Source organism: Melopsittacus undulatus, chromosome 5 (assembly GCF_012275295.1).
Source record: "Melopsittacus undulatus isolate bMelUnd1 chromosome 5, bMelUnd1.mat.Z, whole genome shotgun sequence".
In the NCBI taxonomy this organism is placed as follows: Eukaryota; Metazoa; Chordata; class Aves; order Psittaciformes; family Psittaculidae; genus Melopsittacus; species Melopsittacus undulatus.
This window is the reverse complement of record NC_047531.1, coordinates 60,139,764-60,159,753: the sequence shown is the minus strand read 5'-3', so window position 1 is coordinate 60,159,753 and position 19,990 is coordinate 60,139,764. Positions and strand designations below refer to the sequence as shown.

The 19,990-nt window shown below is 44.4% G+C and overlaps 1 protein-coding gene across 1 annotated transcript in view; it reads left to right on the top strand.

Annotated features, from left to right (window-relative positions):
- Nucleotides 1–19,459, top strand: part of ELK3 (ETS transcription factor ELK3) — a 38,385-nt gene extending 18,926 nt beyond the window's left edge. Inside the window, exons 3-5 of the mRNA XM_005143123.3 lie at nucleotides 8,686–9,480; nucleotides 14,142–14,264; nucleotides 17,831–19,459. Coding sequence (XP_005143180.1) covers nucleotides 8,686–9,480; nucleotides 14,142–14,264; nucleotides 17,831–17,929 — 1,017 coding nt within the window. The 3' untranslated portion in view covers nucleotides 17,930–19,459. The remainder of the gene's footprint in view (nucleotides 1–8,685; nucleotides 9,481–14,141; nucleotides 14,265–17,830) is intronic.
- Nucleotides 19,460–19,990: the final 531 nt, after the last annotated feature.

Sequence of the window (19,990 nt, the reverse complement as noted above, 5' to 3'; positions counted from 1 at the left end):
TTCATCAAGAAGCAAGGTGGCAACAGTGCCGCAGAGAATGCAAAAACAAGAACAATGAATAACCATGATATGTGTTAGATTGCTGGAAGAGACAGATATTTGAAGAGAATCTTTCAGATGTGTCAAGGTGCTAGAAGGAAAAAAATGCAGAGCACAAATATGGAGGTGCTAAAGATTCTGCATATTCACCTTTCTCTATTTTTGACTTCAACAGGTTCAAGTTGTTTCCAAATTGTTTTGCCACCCTTTTTTGGATTAACATTATATTTTGTTTATTGGTTAATATTAAATCTTTTCAGGATTAGTTCCCCTTAATTGGAGTTTAAAAAATAACATGTCTAAATTATGTCTAAGTTTTACTATTTTCTATATTCTTGAAGATCAAATATGGAAAAGGAGTGTTATAGATTTTGTATACTAAAAAGGAAAACTTCATAGCCATGCTTAGTGATCTGTTCTCATCTTGGTTTTTCAGAAGAGGCAGTGAGATTATGCAGTGAGTAACACCAGTGTTTGGCACAATTGTGGCATGTTTGCTGCATGCACAAGGCAGAGGAAACTAGATACTACTGCTGAACTCAGCTCAGTGTACAGTTGTCATGTATTATTTAGTGCACTAAGTGTATTAATTATTGCACAAGGTATTCATTATTGCACTATACCATATAATGTATTAATTATTGCACTATATGCATCTTGTATTAATTAGTGCACTAATTCGTGAAGGGCACAGTGGGGCTGGGCACTATGCAGCCAGTCTAACACAGCAGTCAAATCCCATGCTGACTTCAAATTATCTGTACACAATTGGATGGTGAGACTTTTCACTGCTCACATTGGAATTTGGAAAGGCTCCTCCTGTAAGAATTTTTTAATTTCAGGTTTAAAGCTTTAAGTTTTGCAGTGAAATGTTTTTAGTATTTTGTCCATTAGAAGTCAGGTTTTTCCGCTTAGCAAGTTCAAAGGAGGCCTGACTGAGAAGGCACAAAAGGATTCAGGGAGGACAGTGCAGTGGCTGTTCCAAGTATAGTTGGTGTGATGAATTCCCCTTCAGTAAGTGCTAGAAAGACATCTGCTCAGCATGGGGAGGCTCGCTTCATTATATGACTGTAACCCCTCTGATTATAAACTTGACTGGGATCAGTGGAGACAGAGTGGCTGCTAGTGAGTGAACAGCATATCCATGCAGAGTCCAAATACACAGTGACCAGACGCTGCTTAAAAACAAGGTATGAGAGATTTGTAGCACTTGTCCTTTGAGCTCTCTCTGATCTCTTCAAGCATAAGAGAGGCTCCCTTTCTCCTTTTATCCCTTAACCTTTATTTTCTTAACCCTTACACTCTTTTCAGTTGCTCCCCCAGCACACACACACCTCAGTCATCTGTGTTGTCTCTGCTCATGCAGCATCTGCCAGAGGAGTGCCTCCACAGTTTCTCTATCACCAGGGTGACAAAGTCAGCAGGGCTCTGGCTGAGGTGATTGCTTGGTGTTCTTACACCTGCTTTCTTGGACTGTGTGCTCTCTTCTGTCTGCAGATTCCATCTAGGTCTGGCACAAGGATTTGGGCTGTTTTTCCAGGAGTTCTGCAGCCCAATGGAGGTCATAGCTCCTATGGAGCAAAGGTTAAGCTCCTTCCGTCTGTACAGTGATCAGGGTTTGAACCCCAAACCAAAACCATAGCTATTGCTATTTAAATTAAAGGAGTAACTCCTTTAGCAGAAAACAATGGGAGCTTCTGGCTCTCTGTCTGGGTGTGGAGTGTTGGGTCCTGTTGGCTCCCAAGCAGTGAAGAAAGGCAGATTGTTAGCAGAGTGCAGAGGGACAGGGAATTTCCAGCAGGCTTTGAAATGTGAGAGATAGTGACATAAGATAGCAGATGATGAATCCTAGTAGTCTGGCAGGGAGTGCTCAGCAGTGCATTCAGTCCTAAATGCTTCCTATGCCTTCAGTTCAGTCTATGCTGCATGGCACAGAAAGGGAAGAAGGTGATGAGGGAAGGAAAGGCTCCTTGGCATTCTTTCTCTTCTGCAGAACATAAGGAGAAGGCCTGCTGAGGTAACACTTGTTCTCCCTGCCCTGGACCATTCATCATTTTGTGGGGTAAACCAAGAGCAGTCCTTGAGGTAGCCTTAAAGAGCCTTCTGAGATCCTTGTCCCTTCCCTTGCTATTGGCAGTGATGAATATCTTGGCAGCTGGATGTGCTGGGGCAAATGTGGTGCACACTGAGCAAATGGATAAACATTGTGCTGCAGGCTGGGGAGTGGTAGTGGGGAAGGCAAGAGGCAGAACTCTGGAGAAGACGCCATTTGGGTCATGGAATTATCAACAGGGACTTCTTTACCTATAACCCAAATGGTGAGGCAGCATGTGAGTTTGAGGCAAGGGGCAGTGATCTTTTAGAAAACATGGTGGTGCATGGGATGGGCCTTCCTTTCTTGGGCTGCCCTCTGCTGCTGCTGCATAGAGCTGACACTAACAGAGCTACTGCTTCCTGGTTTGATTTGAAATTATTCGCCATGGAGAAGCAGAAACTGATCACTTGATAAATGCAGGTTTATGAGCTCTGCCTTTTGCTTGGGGGGAACACTGGCTTGTTAAAATTCATCATCTGGTTCAGCTGAACTTAAAAGTAAATTAATTTCCGTACTGGGGAAAAAAATAACACAATTAGGACAAGTTCTTAGCCAGGCTTTGAAAGCAAGCATGACGTGCTGTTGAGGCTGATGGCTAGATTTATGTTAAATTAACACATAAAGCACCCCAGGAAATGTAGTGTGGCATGTCTTGATTGTAATTTGCTACCATGATTCTGGTTGCTGAAGGTTTGTAGATAATCTGAAGACTTTCCATTTCCTGTTTCATTTGTTACATGAATTTGCCTCTCCCCTTTTATTTAATGCATTTCCCTACCATGATTCTGGTTGCTGAAGGTTTGTAGATAATCTGAAGACTTTCCATTTCCTGTTTCATTTGTTACATGAATTTGCCTCTCCCCTTTTATTTAATGCATTTCCCTGCATCAGCAGAGCAGCAGAACAGGTAACAGTGCTAAGGAAAGTCACCATCCACTCTACCTACAGCTTGAGTATCATGTCCATCATGTCACACACTTCTGCTGTTCAGAAATCTCTTGTAATGCTTTCAGGAAACACTTCACATCTATTCCTACACAGCACAATTTAGCTTCATGTGTAGAACTAAAATATAAGTAGCATCAGTAGGTTTCTTTTTGTTGGAGCTGCTTAGTTGCTTTGTTTTGTGGTAGCTGTAATGACGGGTATCTTTTAGAAACCTCTGGAAGTTTCAGGACTACTAAAGCTCCCCCTGAATATTTCAAGATGACACCACAAGAGGGAAGCTAGTGAGTTTTCCACATTAGGTTTTTAGAGGGAAGGAAGGCGAATCCAGGAAATCCCATGCTGATACAGACATTAATAGGATGTAACAGTTGTGGAATCAAGCCCCCAGAAGTTAGGAAATGCAAGAATCGCAGTTCCCTGGGTAACCTTAGTGTTTGCATGAGTTATGCTGCATCTTTAATTACACAGACACATACCGTTGCGATGAGCAGCTATTCAATATTTTTGCATCCTCTCTAGCAGTATGTGGCCCCAGGCCTTGCTCAGTGAGTGCTATTCAGTCTGTCTTCTAAAGACAGAATAAATCATTTTAGTTTCGGTTAAATGGCTGCCTGCTTATTGAGATAGGTTGGCAGTATGATGTATAGAATATAAATAATACCAGCTTCTTTGTGCTTGTTGCAGTGCCCAGGGGACAGAGCTTCTCAAGTGCACTTAGAATTCAGAGGAGCCCATGACATTCCCTCCTTTAACAAGTCAGACCCAGTAGCTTGGTCACTCATTCCTATTTTTAATGCCAAGTGTGGGTGGCAGCATGGAAGAATTGTTTTGGGAAGAGGGGCCTTGCTTGGTCTGCTTAGAGAACTTCAGGATATAAACTAATAATGAAAACTATTATTTTACTTTTGGGAAGGTCTTCTCTTGAGTTATATCAGGGAAAAAGAACATTACAATGAAACAGGGGTATGATGGTGCTAGAGTAGCAGCTCTACATTTTGTAGTGGTACAGGTAGGAGATGTTCCAAGGAGATACTTGAAGGAGCATTAGAAAATAGCTTTATTGAGAGTTGGAAGGAGCTTTGTTCAAAAATGATGCGTGGAAGTCAAGAAAGTGCTTGCGTGAAATGGCGTAGAAGTGGTTATTGAGTGCTGTCCTTATGGAAAGATGGGAGTCAAGAATTTGATACTCAGTAAGAGGTGATGGGTAGAGGAGAAAACCCAAGAGCCTCTCTGAAAGGAGTGATAAATAGTTCATGTCTGATGTGAGGGGAAAGGGACTTACAGTGAACTGCAGCAGAGAAAGGAGGGAACCTGGCCAAAGGTGCCAGCCAGAGGAATGGGTAGGGAAAGGCAGAAATCCAACTAAATGAGAAGCTTGTGCTTCCAAAGCTCAGTATAGCTGCACGATCTGGTAGCACCTGTTGTCTCCATTAAACGTTTCACAGAAATCTAGCTTCTACACACACAATGTAATAAGCTGAGTGCATAAACAGAATCTGCCTGCCTGCACGTGCTGATGCGGACACAGAACTGGTCTTTTTCAGAGCAAATTGTGCAGCCACAGGTACCAACATACTTATTTCAGACATTGGACTGTGAGCAGCCCTCTCTGGGTAGGGTTTCCAGTGCTTGGAGGCAGCCTGGCTCCCTCTCACAGAGTCCTGTGAGGAATCTGTAGCCTAACCATCCCTGCATGTGTTGCATCCCTTAGTACTCTTGGAGCTAGGAAATATACAACACATCCAAGTGGGAGTTAAGTGCAGCAGCTTCTGCTCTGGTCCTTCTTCTTTCCCAAGCAGGGATGTTCAATACCTACAGAAAAGTTCATCCTGTTCTGATGAGTTTGAGGTCTTAGGTCAGTTCCTGGGAGGAGGAAAAAAGTCCTGGTCTGGTCTTCCAGTCCCTGAGGCCCCACATTAGTCTGAAGTTCAACTAGGAGCTGGGTCCCATTTCCCAGCTCAGTCTCCCAAGTGGCTCCTGCAGCCAGCAAACTTGCTAGCTAACAGGTTTAAGCCAAGCCACTAAAATCCCTGTGTCACACTGGTCATATAGTTACACCCTAGCTCTAGATGGCTCAAACAGGGAGTAAGAGTCAGAGCTGATGAAAATCAAACGCAAACACATGATAGAAGAAATGAGGTCTGAGTTGTACCAATGCACAGGGAAACTTTGGGAGCAAAGCAAAAAGTGGAAAGAAACTCAGAGGTCATATGCTGTTGAGATGGGCAAACAGCTACTGTGTATTTTGGGAAGTCTTCCTAAAGGAGTAGTGCATATGTGTAGTTGACACAAAAAACCTCCAACCCCATTATAGCCTGGTTTAAGCTGCAGGGGGACCCAGACCACTGAGCCTTTGGCATCTAGTTCAGCCAGCTGGTCTGTGGAGAAGGACAGGGAGAGAGCCTCATCCCTCCAATTGATTCACAGCACTTGGGTGAGGCTGGGTTTGGAGGTGCGCATGAACTGAGGGTCTGAAGTGGTGTGGTGTGAGTGAGTCTGAGCTCCCTAGCACGGCTGCTGTGCTAGAGCAGACATCAAGCAGTGCTGTGCTATTTGTATCGGCAGCTTTCAAACACTTTGCAGTGGCAGGTACTTACATTTGCTGTCATCAGTTTTACAGACTGGGGACAGAGGAGGGGAAGTGTAAAGTGTTCAAGTGAGGACCAGTCAAGAAGCCAAGGGAAGGGGGGCATTCCCAGCTCCTGCCCTCTTTCTGGACGTCAGAGAGTGCTGTCTCTTGATAAGATTTATCCTTTTTAAAGCTGTTGGACTGGAGCCCTGCTCCTGCTTGCCCCTTTCTCCTCACCAGCAGCTGCACTGCCCCAGTGGTCACCATCCCTGCCAGCGCAGCCACCAACACTCACTGCACGCCTGCTCACGAGGGATCTACCTAGGAAACTCAAGTAACAGGCTGAATGTGCACATACACTTACTGCATGTCCTGCTACCGAGCGTGTGGTTTACCCTCCCTGCAAACAGTCTTTATACAAGGAAAACATCTTTGCCCTTACAAACTGAGGGTGGGGAACCCCTGCTCGTCATGGTGCCTGTCACTGGCTTCTGTGGTTTGAACCATCATCCACAGCTCAGGATGGTTCTGGCAGATCACTGAGGCGATGGTAAAAATCATTTACTCTTTACCTTCACTTCTGTTATTTGTCAAAAAATTTAGGAAATTCGGTGGCATTTTGGAGGCAATTAATTTGCATCCTTATTTTCTCTTACATTCAGATGGAGATTCCCTCAGGCTCCACATTTAAGAGAAGCCTGCAAAGTGCTTGTGGGATCTGCACTAGAATCTTTTTAATCTCCCGGCATCATTAAGTGGGCCTTTGCTGCAGGCTTATGGGGTCAGAGGAGCTGCACTGAGACCTTCTAAAAATACCACTATATTAAATAATAACAGAGGAAGTATAAACTCACCAGCCCCTTCAGTTGCTTTTTATAGCAGTGTTTCTCCGTTTCAAGCCTGCACTGGTATAGAAGTGTCACCCTCAAATACATTTAATCTTTTGCTGCTTGATCACATTTTCCAAGTAAGATCTCTGTTGGCAGTGCTTGATGTAACAATAACTCAAAGCTGCCAGGAGCAGAAGGGAGGCATTATCTTAAATACTAATTTAAAGAAGAAGATATATTTAAAGAACAAAACCAGACCCTGTTGGGATATTTGTTTGGGTATGTGAATAGTTTGGAGGTTTTGTCTTTTTAAGGGAGAATGTAACGTTGGGTACAGAAGAAGCATGTCCATCCGATGTTTCACCTACTTAACATTAAAAAGGTATATCTAGGCCAAAATGTCTAACCCCTGAGGATTACAGCTCGTGCAGACAGATCCTGTAGGCTCACTGAACTTCTGGAGGGCAAAAACAGGCATTGCAGGATCCATCAGGTGGGTAGATGTGTACAGTTTGGCATGGAAGAGAGCAGTTTTGTGCCTTTAGTCTGAACTTGCTGTATTTGATTCTCCTCGTTGCTACAGATCCCTGTTATCAACTTGGGAAACAACTTTCTGCATTTGTGCCATAGCTCCTGACCTGTGAAGCAAAGCTACATCCCAGGGCAGTTTGTAGCATTAGCTTCGTATTCAGGAAGGTGCCTGGATGAAATGCCAGGACATTCAGACAGATGAATTACAGAGTGCAGCAGCTTGGCTGAAAGACAGAAAAGGTTCCAGTACTCAGGTGCAGACTTTTGTTTCCCAAACTGAGCCTTGCTTTTGTGACAAAAATGTGTAGTGCAGCCACTGCAAGTACTGGGTACTACCTGTGTATAAATAGGGGTGATTTGGTATTAATTTTTATTTTTCTTTTTATTTTCAATCAATTTAACAAATCTTTCCTCTTCTGGTCTCAGGATCTGTGGTAGAATAAAAAATAAATTAGACTTTTAGGAATCCTGTAAATATTTACATTCCCATATGTACCACAAAGCAGATGTCTGTTTGCAGAGTATAACCTGGAGGTGCAGCAGATGTGCTGCACTAAAGGGAAGCTTCTTGGAAAAGGGTTTCTCAGAGGTGGCTTAAAGATATGCTCTCCATCAGGGCCTTCAAGAAGAGAGAAATCACTATGGAAATCTCAGGAAATACTGCTTCTTATCTATCACAGCACTTGCCTTAGGGTGGGAAATGTTCCAGGCCCATTCTTAGGCTAGGCCAGCACCTGGTGCCATAACGTGTCTTTCTGGAGGAGCTCACATTGTGTCCTTGGGGATACCATGCATTGTGTTAGAGCAGGCAGCATACCCAGGTTTGCAGGAAGAGAGCTAGGACAGGGAACAGGGCCCTCATGAGAGGTTCCAGTTTCAAAGGGAATCAGTTCTTTCCATAAAGGGACAGGTTTATTGTGGTAAATATGAAGAAAAATGAAATAGTTCTACAAACCCTTGAGTGGTTTGGGTTTTTGTTTGTTTAATAATTAATTTCAATGGCCACTTTAGACTGATGAAAAGCACCTGCATGCACCAGTGATCATCCTTACCTTCATTCAAACCTGGAGACAGCACAGGGCATACACTACTTTTCCAACCCATGCAAGTGATTGCATTTGTCAGAGGCATAGTTCCTGACTCTTGAAAGAAGGAGGTCACCGTCAGCCTAGATCAGTCCTTCTGCATGAGGTCAGGAAGAGAGGCAAAATGTCTGGAGTATGGAGGCTGAAGTGGTTTTGTCCGTTTGAGGTATTTCGCTCTCAGGGTAGTTGGTGTCATTTCTGGGAGGCACAAATGAGGGAGTTTGCCTTCATTGTGAAACTCAAATGGTGACATGGCTCGAGCCTGCAAGGTGGCAGGATTATTTCTATGGGAAAGAAAACATTCCCAAGCTACCTCAGCAGAAGTGGGGGAAAACCAGCCCACCAGCAGGTCTGTATCATGCAGTAATGGTGATTTTGTTAGGCACCACGTGGAGCAGAAGTGGTTTCTCTGGCTGAGCAGAGGTATGAGAATGAGCCAAGGATGAAGAGAGTTAGGAGCTCCGTGGAATGACCTGCTCAGCTTGAGAAGGGAGCAGTGTTCCCCTACTCTTGTGAACTCCATTATGTTTGCTGTACTTGGTGCCTCCAAAATGCTGATCTTTCTAGCATCTGCTTTTGTATTTGCAGAACATCATCAAGAAAGTGATTGGACAAAAATTTGTGTACAAGTTTGTCTCCTTTCCTGAGATTTTAAAAATGGATCCACATGCTGTGGAAATCAGCAGAGAGAGCCTTTTGCTGCAGGACAGCGACTGTAAGATGCCTTCCGAGAGCAGGGATCAGCACAAGCACAGCTTGTCAGCACTGAAAAGCACAAGCCGTAATGAATATATCCACTCTGGCCTGTACTCCTCTTTCACTATCAACTCTCTGCAGAACCAGCCAGACCCTTACAAGCCAATCAAAACAGAAAAACTGGAGGAGAAGTCAGAAGGAAACACACCAGTGGAAGAGGTTCGGACTGTCATCAGATTTGTGACCAACAAAACAGACAAACAAGCTATGAGGCCCATGGTGTCGTTGCCTTCCACTTCCGAAACAGCAGCTGCCTCTGCTTTTCTCAGCTCATCAGTATCAGCTAAAATATCTTCCTTAATGCTACCCAACAGTGCCAGCATTTCATCTCCATCGTCATCTTCCTCCCGGTCACCGTCTCTGTCTCCCACCTCACCTCTCCCTGCAGATCACAGGAGCCTCTTCCTTGATTCCAGTTGCCATGATTCAGATTCCCTTGAGCCTTTGAACCTCTCCTCAGGCTCCAAGGCAAAATCTCCATCTCTGCCCCCAAAGGCTAAAAAACCCAAAGGCTTGGAAATCTCTGCCCCACCTATGGTCCTTTCCAGCACTGACATCGGTTCCATTGCCCTCAACAGCCCTGCGCTTCCTTCAGGATCCCTGACTCCAGCTTTCTTCACTGCACAGGTGAGACATGCCTGCCTCCTGTACTCTTGCTGTAGCCAGGTATTCCCTCCATGTGGCCAGGAGTGTTATCTCTTTGCGCCTAGCAGAGGTCTGAAAAAGGAGTGGAAAGTAGGTTCTTCCTGGGGTTCCTCTGTGAGTGTGGGAAAAGCTGTCACAGTTCACAGACTGCCTGGAAGGATGACAGGATAGGCAGCCATTAGTGAACATGAGTGAATCACTTGTCAGTTCAAACCAGGTCTGCAAAACAAGCAGGAAAAACCCAACAAGAAAAACACGAGGGTTTTGTAGGTCACGACTTGAGCATGTGCGCTGTGGGATGCTTGGTTGGGTTTCAGACAGTGTGACTTTTTCATTAGCTTTTGAATACAGAGTAAATTAAGTACTTTCTAAGGCAGGCTCGTAAGCCAGTTCCAGTTTCCAGAGTTTTATGCATCCACAGAGGCCTTGCCAGGGCTTCCTTTCAGCCCAGACCAGGAGGTTATTTTGTTCTCTTTAATTACATTCGTGCAATCACAATGGAGAGTTCCCATTTTCAAACAAGTCTAGAAAAAAAAATGTAGGAGGTCAGAGGAGGAGAGGAAAATCACATAGGTAATGGCCTGGTGTGCCCATTGGTGAGCTGCTGCTGCTGCTGCAAGGTTAGACCAAAAAACCCAAGAGTGAAATTATCCCATTGAGGAACATCCCCAACGTCTCTCCCGTCCTCCCAATAAAAATGCAAATGCTAGCATTGAATGCAACAAACTGAAAGTAAATAAACACAAAGGGGTGTGTGTTACAAGCCGTCATTTTCTTGCAATTCAGACACACCTGTAAGCCACCAAGATATCAAGGTTGTGTTGCAAAGGCAGAGGATTCTGTGGGCCATTATCTGTCAAACCAAAATTGGGGGGCATTGACAGACTCTTATAACCTCTAACTGTGGTATAACCACAGTATTTTGCTCATAGGGAGCAAATCTGACAGATAAATAGCGTCAGATGCCAACCAGACACACTGACTGACAACATGAGTTATTACAAACTCGCTTTAATTTATTGCTGCCCCCAAACTCAGTATGAACAGAGATTTGTTTCCTCATTTTGTAGTGATTTTTTGAATGTTTAGTTTTCTCATTCATCTATAAACTACCCTTGAAAAACATAGAAGGGAATTAGGTAGATGATTGTGGCTGTAATACCACAATGCAAAATAACTAAAGCCATAATTAAGGCTAGAAATCTGCAGTCTATCCCACTGTCCTGGGAAGAGCATGCATCATAGATGATCTCTGATTGATCACGTCCCAGCAGTAGGCACCTACAAGGGCAGGGGCAGAACAGGATGTCAGATACCAGCTCCTGCTCCAGGAGTGATGTAGGCTCAGGGAAGGTCCTGCTGCCTCAGAAGATGTTTCAGGTGGCTTTCCATTCTACCAGCTGGTCACAAGGAATACCCTTGTGAACCCTTGTAATATACACAATAAATTTCAGAACAGCAAAATGGGTTTGAAGATGTCAGTGTATACAGTACCATGCTTCAGTAGAGAAATGTCAGCTTTCTATTTGGTTAGCTTCAAAGAGAGATATTTAGACTTTGTTCAGTACTTGCTTCTTTTACAGATTGCTTTTGCTTGTTACTTTGTTGGCTCTCCCTTGGCCCATGTGGATATGTAATTTTGACTTACCCTTTTTCTTCAGGCTGCTGCTTTAGTGTTTGTAACTTTTACAACATGCTGTTTCCTTATGGACAAAGTAGTGTGCCTGCAGCCAGCACGTGCGTGGTCTGTGTTGTATCCACATACATCATCCAGGCTCCAGCATGTGCCTAATGACCTGGGAAGTAATGTACGTGTGACAGCACTTGTCTGTTATCTGACAGCTAGAAGAAAGATTGTACTTAGATGCATTCTTTGTCAGAGAAGTCAGGAGCCATGAGCATTGTTACTTAACGTAATCCTCTCTGTGTGATGAGTTATTTCTATTTAAGCTGTTCCTTAGATTATAATGATGTTTTTTAAGTAGGAACTTCCCACTGGGTTTCACACGGAGTACCAGACGTACAGCTGCGTGAGGGCACAAAATGAAGCAACACTTCAATTTCCATGTGGAATTTCAGGATAGCCTGTACTCTGATTGTGTTTACACTTACTTTTCCTGTGGTGGTTTTGATGCTTGACTGGTGGCAATACTGAGAACAAGCCTGGGAGGCTCTGTGCTCTTTTTGCATTAAGTATTAAACAGATTTTGAGGCTTGCTTTGGCCAGCGGTTGGCTCTGGCAGAACTTGCAGACATTAGCACTCTGGTCATCAGAGGACATGAACTCTTGCTTAGCCCTGTTGTTAGGCATGTTAATGTGCTTCCAGAGGTGAATGGAGGACAGCTCAGTTTCAAACCTCCTGTCTCTCTGAAGACTTGCTCTGGCTGCATCTAGGTAGGAATAAGCACCTCAGGTTTTATTCATTACTTTCAGAAGACCCTCTTAATAACTGCATTTTCAGTTGTGGGTATCTGCAACTTCTCAAAGAACCAAGGCATAGCTTGTCAGAGCTCTTAGTACAGTTGGCACAATACTGTGTCCTTAGTCAACCATTGTCGGGTCATGCTGCTTACCTCTTCTGTTTTAAGGTTAGTAGGCTCTTCTGTAAGTAGATCTCTTGAGTATTTATCCTGACGTAATTCAATGCGTTCTTTGTCCGTCTTGTAAATCCCCATCAACAGCTGCCTGCCTGTGGAGCATCGGCTTGTCATGTGGCACAGGAAGGGTGCTCTCACTGGTACTGCTCTTTTCTTGCTCCATGAACACACAGTGGTCCTGGAAAAGGGTGTTTGTGAAGGAGCTGATCACAAGGGCTTGCTTGTCAAGTATTTTGCTCAGATATCCTGAGCAGACCTATCACTTTACGAGACCAAGACACAAGTTTTCTCCTCCTTGCCAGGCCTCCCACTCTTCACCCATTTTTATATCATCCAAGCATAGAATCATAGAAAAGTTAGGGTTGGAAAGGACCTTAAGATCATCTAGTTCCGGTTTCAAACCCTGACCTTGTTGGTACTCCTGTGACCACCACACCTGCTGTTTCAGTGCATGACACCTTCTGCTTTCCCAGCAATAACCACATGCTTATTAATACTTGGGACATAACTGTGGTTTCTTCCATGGGGTTTGGTGGTTCTGATCCAACTTCTTCAGCACAAGGGAGATGGCAATGTCCATTCCCATCACATTTCTCCATGAACCTTGCTTCTTTTGAAATTCCTTAAGAGAAACCTTTCCCTTCAAGAGCAGCCGAGCTCTTTGTATTAAACACCCTTTCAGACACCTTATGACAGCATCACTGGAGGACCTTAATTTGCCACTCCTTGTCTTTCCCATCTCTTCTGCTGGTGTTAAATTAATTGCTTGACCTTCCAGTGAACTCCAGTGCAAGCACGTCAGAGCAGGTCTGTACTCCTGTGCATTTGCATAGAGCCTCCAACACCACAGCCAATCCTCAGGCACTGCTTTCCAAGGGATATGTCTGTCATACCTGAAAATCTGCATGACCCATGGTACCTGCCTTCCTGAGCCTGCTCACCACAGAGTCCTGGCAATGGGAAGTGACAGCCCATGGTGTAAGCAGTTAACTGAAACCCCTGGTACCAGTTGGTGTATGTGGGTGTTTGTATTTCTGGCCTGGTGGGAAGCTAGCAGGTACCAGGATGCACAACTTGCTGGCTACTAGGGGAACATGCTCCTTATCCTCCGTCTTCTAGCTTCTTGTTACGTATTTTAAGCTCTGGACAAACTGATGCCTCAGTTCAGCAGGGCAGTGAAGGACTTGTCCTACACAGCAAAACACATACTTATTGCTAAGCATGCACTCAAATTCCATTAAGTGCTGTGCTAAATAGGACTGATTTGATAATTGGCGTCAAGCTCACTGGTGAGATTAACTCATTATGCCAGATTCTTTGTTCAAAACTGTCACATCACTTTCATGTTCTTTTTTTGAAGGATAAAAGTTACTCTGGATACAGAATAATTGATACAATTCTTCCTTTGAGTGGAGATTTGCATGTGCTTTAACTCTACCCCCCCCAGTAGTGCTTTAGGAGTGCTGGGAGCATTCCCAGTGATCCTTGTGCACCATGGCACTGGAAGGAGCTACCTCCACATTGGGAAAAGCTTTGGATTCTTCTTGCCGTTTTGGTTCTTTTCAAGCAATGAGCTGTGCCCTCCACGAGCACCCTTCAAACTTTTTCATTTTGAGCAGGAGGAGGTAACTTCAAAGGCTGGCAGCAGCTCTCTTGGCTCCATGTGCAAATGCATTAATGCTTCAAAAGCTGCAGCCAGTTCAAGCAACTGCTGCCCTTCAAAGGTAAAACGTGGCTCTGAAGGAGATTAGGCTGTGTTCACAGACCTGGGGTACACGTGGTGTTTTATATGGTCACATGAGCGTGGTTCACATAAACAATAACTGTGCTTCTCCTTCAGCAAATCGCAATAGAAATTAAGTCAACATGAAGGAAGATGACATGTGCAGGTATCCAGTACTGACCTCTGTGGGGACAGGATGCAGGGCTGGATGGCCATGCTCTGTGTCTGAGCTCATGGGGAAAAGAGCCAGTTGGTGAAGTCTAAGGCTTTTGGGGTTGTAACTCCTGAGGTTTGCATCATACAGTGTTCTTTTGTCCTACAGACCCCGAATGGATTATTGCTGACCCCAAGTCCGCTGCTGTCTAGCATTCATTTCTGGAGCAGCCTCAGCCCTGTTGCTCCTCTGAGTCCTGCCAGGCTGCAGGGACCAAACACTCTGTTCCAGGTAGGTCTTGCCAATGCACAGGTTTCATTTCTGAAAGTGCACGTGTGGTAGAGACACCAGGGAAACATCTCACATTGGTCTGGAGCTTTGAAAACAGTGAAAGAAAATACAGGGGTTAATAGGCACTTTGAAAGAGAGGCCTTCTTACTTGTACCCCCTTTGAATGCCTTGTGCCACAGTCAGAACCTACAGGGCAGTCTCTACCACAGGCACACATGTGCCACACAGCAAGGTGGGTGTAGATTAACCCTTCTGCTTGAATGAGCTACTTCTCGCTCAGAAAGACAGGAGATAGCTGCATTTATAGTAATGGCACTCTGAACCTGAAGCCTCCCTTTTCAGTTCTCCTGCAAATTATCCATGAGTCTTCAAACAAGTTACTTCATACCTCTGAGTGTGACCTCTCCTTATGTAATGGGAAAGGCAGCACTGCCCCCTTTTGCTCATGGGTACTGGGAGAATAAAAATGTCAAAAGTTATGTAGAGATGTAGTAAATACAAAAGTTATGAAGTTAACTGTGATGGCCACAGCACGCAGCTGCATTTGCTGGAGGCTTAGGAAGAGGATGGCAGGGATGGTATTAGCAGCTCCAGCTGCTGCATAACCATTGATGCAGTAATTCACAGGAGGAATGACACTGATCAGCTGATGGCCATGCAAACAGCTGAAGAATGCGGGTTCACCTCTGGAATGAGCTCTGACCACTGTGGAGGACCAACAAAGAAGGGGGCTAGGCAGGGACCCTGGGTTGGTCTCTGAACCTTCAGGGAGTCTTGACTGCCCAGCTCTGAGGCTGGTGTTGGGCAGTCAGACTCAAGTGATCTGCTCAGGTGCGGTTCTCACTGGGGTAGTAAGTCTTTCCACCTCCAGTGGGACAGCTGAGCACGGAGCCATGGGGCTCTTTGTGTTTCAGATGAACTTATTTATCCTGGGACCTTACTTTTACACACATGGTTATAAGCAGCCAGACATTTCATCCAGGAGGGATGTGCCTGTGCCATGGCCTGGAATGAGCTTGTATGAACATACATTGGCCACCCCTGTGGGAACTGAAGAGTAGCCTTGGCTTTCTGCCTCCTGAGACACCCAAAGGGACTTATCAGTGATGCTTGATTCAGGCAAAGACCACAGTTACAAGTGTGCAGAGCGCGAAGCTTTGTTTTAACAGCAGGTAGGAAATAAACACAGCTGAAGCATAACCAAGCCCACAAGAGCTACTGGGTCAACCTGCATAGGCATGAGGGCAGAGCTCTCCGCGTGCTGCCTGCACAAGCCAGCCCATGCACCATGCACCTGATCAGGGAATGGAGGAAAGAGCTGGAGCTGTCTCAAGTCACTTTCACCTGGTCATTCACACCAGGAGCTGAAACAACTTTTGGTGGTTGTTGAAGGAGTCAGAATCCTGCCAGAAGCTGGGGCAGCTCTGCAGTGCCCGCCTGCCCCTGCACCCTTGCCTGCTGGTGTGTGTGGAGCACAGGTTGGGTTCCTGCATTCCTTTTTCTTTCGGGTACGTCCTGCTTTTCACGGTAGCACTGTGCCTGGTGCTGCCTGCCGTTCTTTACTGCTGTAGTCTTTGTGTAGTGCAAGGACCAGGATGGGAGCCATCTGTGTCCTGGTCCTGCTAAATCCAGAATATGCCTATGGGAAAGTACAGTTCCTCCTTTAACGAACCAGGAGGAGCCTGTTCTGTCCAACTATGTGCATACTCCCTCAGAGAGCACGTAGAGGCTTATTAAGCGGTAGAAACTCTTCTTCAGTATTTACAAGATGAAAGCAACTCCCATAAACCTATACCTGTGCACCCTTGCAGCCTATGTAGCGCATCACTAAAATCTGCAGTCTCCTTCCACACAGGTTTCCTTGATACAATGACCTACCTGGAATGTCTTCCCTCTGAAGCCACCCTGCTGTGTAATTAAGCTTGTTTTGATGTTTTGCCATTAATTTGAAATTGCTGTATAACTGGAGTTACAAGAGACTTGCACAGAACTGGCTAATTCAAGAAAATGCAGTCAAATGTAAGGATTGCCAAGTTAGCTCACATTAAGTGCTAACTAAATGAAGTGTATTTTCTTTGTTGCTGGTGAATAGATGGTGGCACTGAGCGGGCACGGTCAAGTCCCAGATACCGACAGAGATGTACAAATAAAAGGCATCGTCACAGCTCCAGGGGCTATAGCAGGAAGAAGAACAAGAGCTGGGCTGGGCTGGAGACCAGGGGAAGGATGATGTTGGCATTATTTGCATCTCAGACCATAGTGCCAGCATGCCACCTGCCTCGACAGACACCAGATATCACAGAGCCCTCTTTCTGTTAACTTCAGAAATCACATGAAACACAGCAATTTACATGTCTGGCTTTAGAAGCCGAGAACAGCAAGAGCTCGCAATCAAGCTCTGTGTTTTAATTAATCTTGGCAGGAGCAATGGAAACATTTCTCGAGGTTTGGCTTGGTTCATGCAGAGGTACCGTACCAGCCAGTCCTCGCCACACCAGGAGTGTGGAGCCAGCCCCCTGCGGGCCCCTGCGCTGCTCAGCAGTGGTTTTCAACTGAAGGTTGGAAGAGAGATACCATTAACTCATATCTTAGTGGAAGAGTAAAGCTGTTACAAGCAGATTATGCACCCATGTAGAGGCTGATTACAGCACAGTTGGCTTTTGAAGGACTGATCTGATCAGGGGTAAAACTACAGCAGACACTTGGAAGTTGAGAGCTCTGTTATTCAGCTCTGCCTCTCTCAAGCCAACAGAAACCCAGCGGCAGCTCAGGGAGCTGGGCCTTGAGGCCAGATCAGTATCTACTGCTGGGATAATTCTCACCTCATGCTGCAGCAGGTTTATTCCGCCTACTTGCTTTGGTGTTTCTCAGGTCAAATGTTAAGAACTAGTCAAAACACATCACTGCAGGCAAGTTACAGTCAGGATGCTGTAATGAACTAGGAGTATACAGCTTCTATGTTAAATATTTTTTGCACAGTATTTTAGAAGCAGAAGCTTAAATATTAAATGTCAGTCTATTCTGCTTCACATACTGAATGATCTGATGTAGGGAGTTTATGGTTTCTTAGTGAATACAGGGAGAAACTAATTACTTGGGAGTAATTTTCCCCATGCTTTGTATTCACAGTTGTGCTTTTTCTGCCCTGAATCTACAGCTTGACTGACTTTTGCAGAGCTTTTTCTGTGTAGCTTTTATTAAGGGCAGATGAAAAGGAGGCATTATAATTAATATTTTGTAGACTGAAAAACATTTCTGGAAGCAGAATGGGTGGGAAAGATTTCTTGATAGTATTCAGTTTCCCAGGGTGATGATAAATATGTTGTTATGTGAACTTTCATATGAAATACAGCCAGTAATAGATCCCTGTACATTTACAAGTTATTCAGGTTTTGTCCTCTATTTTACATTCCTAATGGCTGATGCAGGCCTTTGGTACACATCTTAGTGTGTAGGAATCAGAAGTCCTGAAACCATCTGGAGTCAGTTGCTAATGCTAAATCCACATGCTTCTGGGCTGAATGCTTTGAGATAAGGAGTAATTTTTACCTTTTGGCCTCTTACAGTTTCCAACTCTGCTGAATGGTCACATACCAGTGCCGCTGCCCAGCCTGGACGGAGCCTCTTCTCCAGTGCTGCTTTCTCCTAACGCCCAGAAATCCTGATGATGCCTCAACTTGCCAAGGACTTATTGGTGGATTTAACACTTCATTCCTACGGGCTAGTTTTTTTTATCATCTCCTGTGTCATGAGAAGGACATTGTGAAAACCCTCTATTACTTTGGTTTGCACTTTTCATTACATGGATAATCTACTTTTATTATGTTAGCATTTTAAACAGTGTTTATATATAAAAGTATATATAAATCTGTTTTGCATTAAATGAATTATAATTTTTTTATATCATAGCTCTCAAGTGTTGAACACTTCTGTTGTTGATGAAGTACTTTTCCTAATGGACTGCAACAATGTATCTAATAAGGATGTGAAGCTTCTTTTTAATCCTTTTTCCTGCATATTATGCATTGTGCTTGTGTAAACTATAACCGGCTGTGCCTTCTTTTGCATAATGTCATGTAAATGATTTATATATTTTCTAGTATTAAGAGAAAAAGTTGAAAGAAAAAACTAGTATTGAACAGCCCTATGGTAGTGTTTCAGTATTTCTCCACGGATAGGCCATAAGATGCAGTGTATTCATGTACCTTTGTATTAAGTGCTTTCAAATTGTATAAAAAATAGCCTTATAATTTTTCTTTGCTGAAGTGGAAAATGTAACCAACGTTACCATCACAAGATGCATTGAGGAGTAACAAAGCCACGCTTCCACGTTTACACCCAAGTTCTTCTGTCACGTTGCAACAGGGAGGGACTGGGCTATGTATTTTCACCAGACATTTCCAGCACTGGAGAATACTTCTGTAGAAAAGGAGAATTTATTTGGCCTATGCTTCTGATGAACTGTCAGCATCACAGCTGGAAAGCCAGGAGGTAACCTCTGTCCTCCCAGGGAACGAGGATCATTCCTGATAGAGAATTTCCAGGTGCTTTGTTTGGTCGTGCCAAGTGCCTTCTATTTCCCTGGAAAGATTATTCTAGCTACTAGAGCTCAGAAGGTTACATTTCCCCTTCCCCAAAGCTGGAAAAGTTACAGGACTGTAAATGAATGCCTGGTGCTTGTAAAGAGGCATACCATACATGTGGGACATTTATGTATAAACATCTGAATTCTGGATTAAAAACCAGCACTGCGTTAGTATATACTCACAACTTGAATTCACTGGGTATGTCCTCTACCTTGAGGTGATGGTTTAGTCATCTAAATGTCAGGTTAGGATTAGGCTAGACTCCCTGGCACCACAGATTCTAATCTTGGCAGGGCTGATGCAAATCTTCAGTTCTCTGAGGTGGCTAAATTGGGTAGAATGCAGCTTTACCGTGTAGGTATGTTTTCCAGATGAGACCTTCAAAACCCAAACCAGTATCAGATCCTGTTTGCTGCAGGTCACTGGCGCTTCTACTTCACTTTCTGGCCAAGCGGCTGGCCAGAAGTCCATTCTTTCTGGAATTTATGCAGTGAGTTGTCTGCTGATTTTCTGCTTGGATGCATTTCAGTGCTGATGTGTGTGGTTCGTTGTAAAGTGCTTTTGGATCCTTCAACCTGAAAGGTGCTAAATAAACATTTTATTAATGCAGCTCTGATGTTGAAAAGCCATTTTTGGGGCAGAGGTTATCTGACAAAAGACAGCAGGAATTTTCCTCAGGCTGCTGGGTTGAACAACCGAAAATGAGCTTCCCTCTCAGTAATTAATGGGATAAAACCCTGCCATATTTGTATAAAGTACCAGTGCTGGTAAACAGAGCAATTAGATGCAAGACACATGGAAAAAGAATGAAGTGACTGGGAAGCCATTTGCTTGATTCAAGCGTTTTAAGAGCCCCAGGAGGTACCACCCCAAGGAGTCAAAACCAGAAGATGAACCTATGCAAAACCTATGAGTGGAGAGAAATATTTTATACAAAGTCAAATGAGAGCAGACTGGAAGAGAAGGCAGCGTGTAACTGAAGGGCTTGACTAGATCAGTGGAGATAAATCACAGGGCTCACAGATCAAACATTCCTCATTCAATGGATTCCTCCCAGGTACACGGAATGTTTCCAGTGACTAAGTTGAGAGGCAATTACTCACGCTCCAGAGCCAACTCTCATCTCATTTTAAAAAGGCA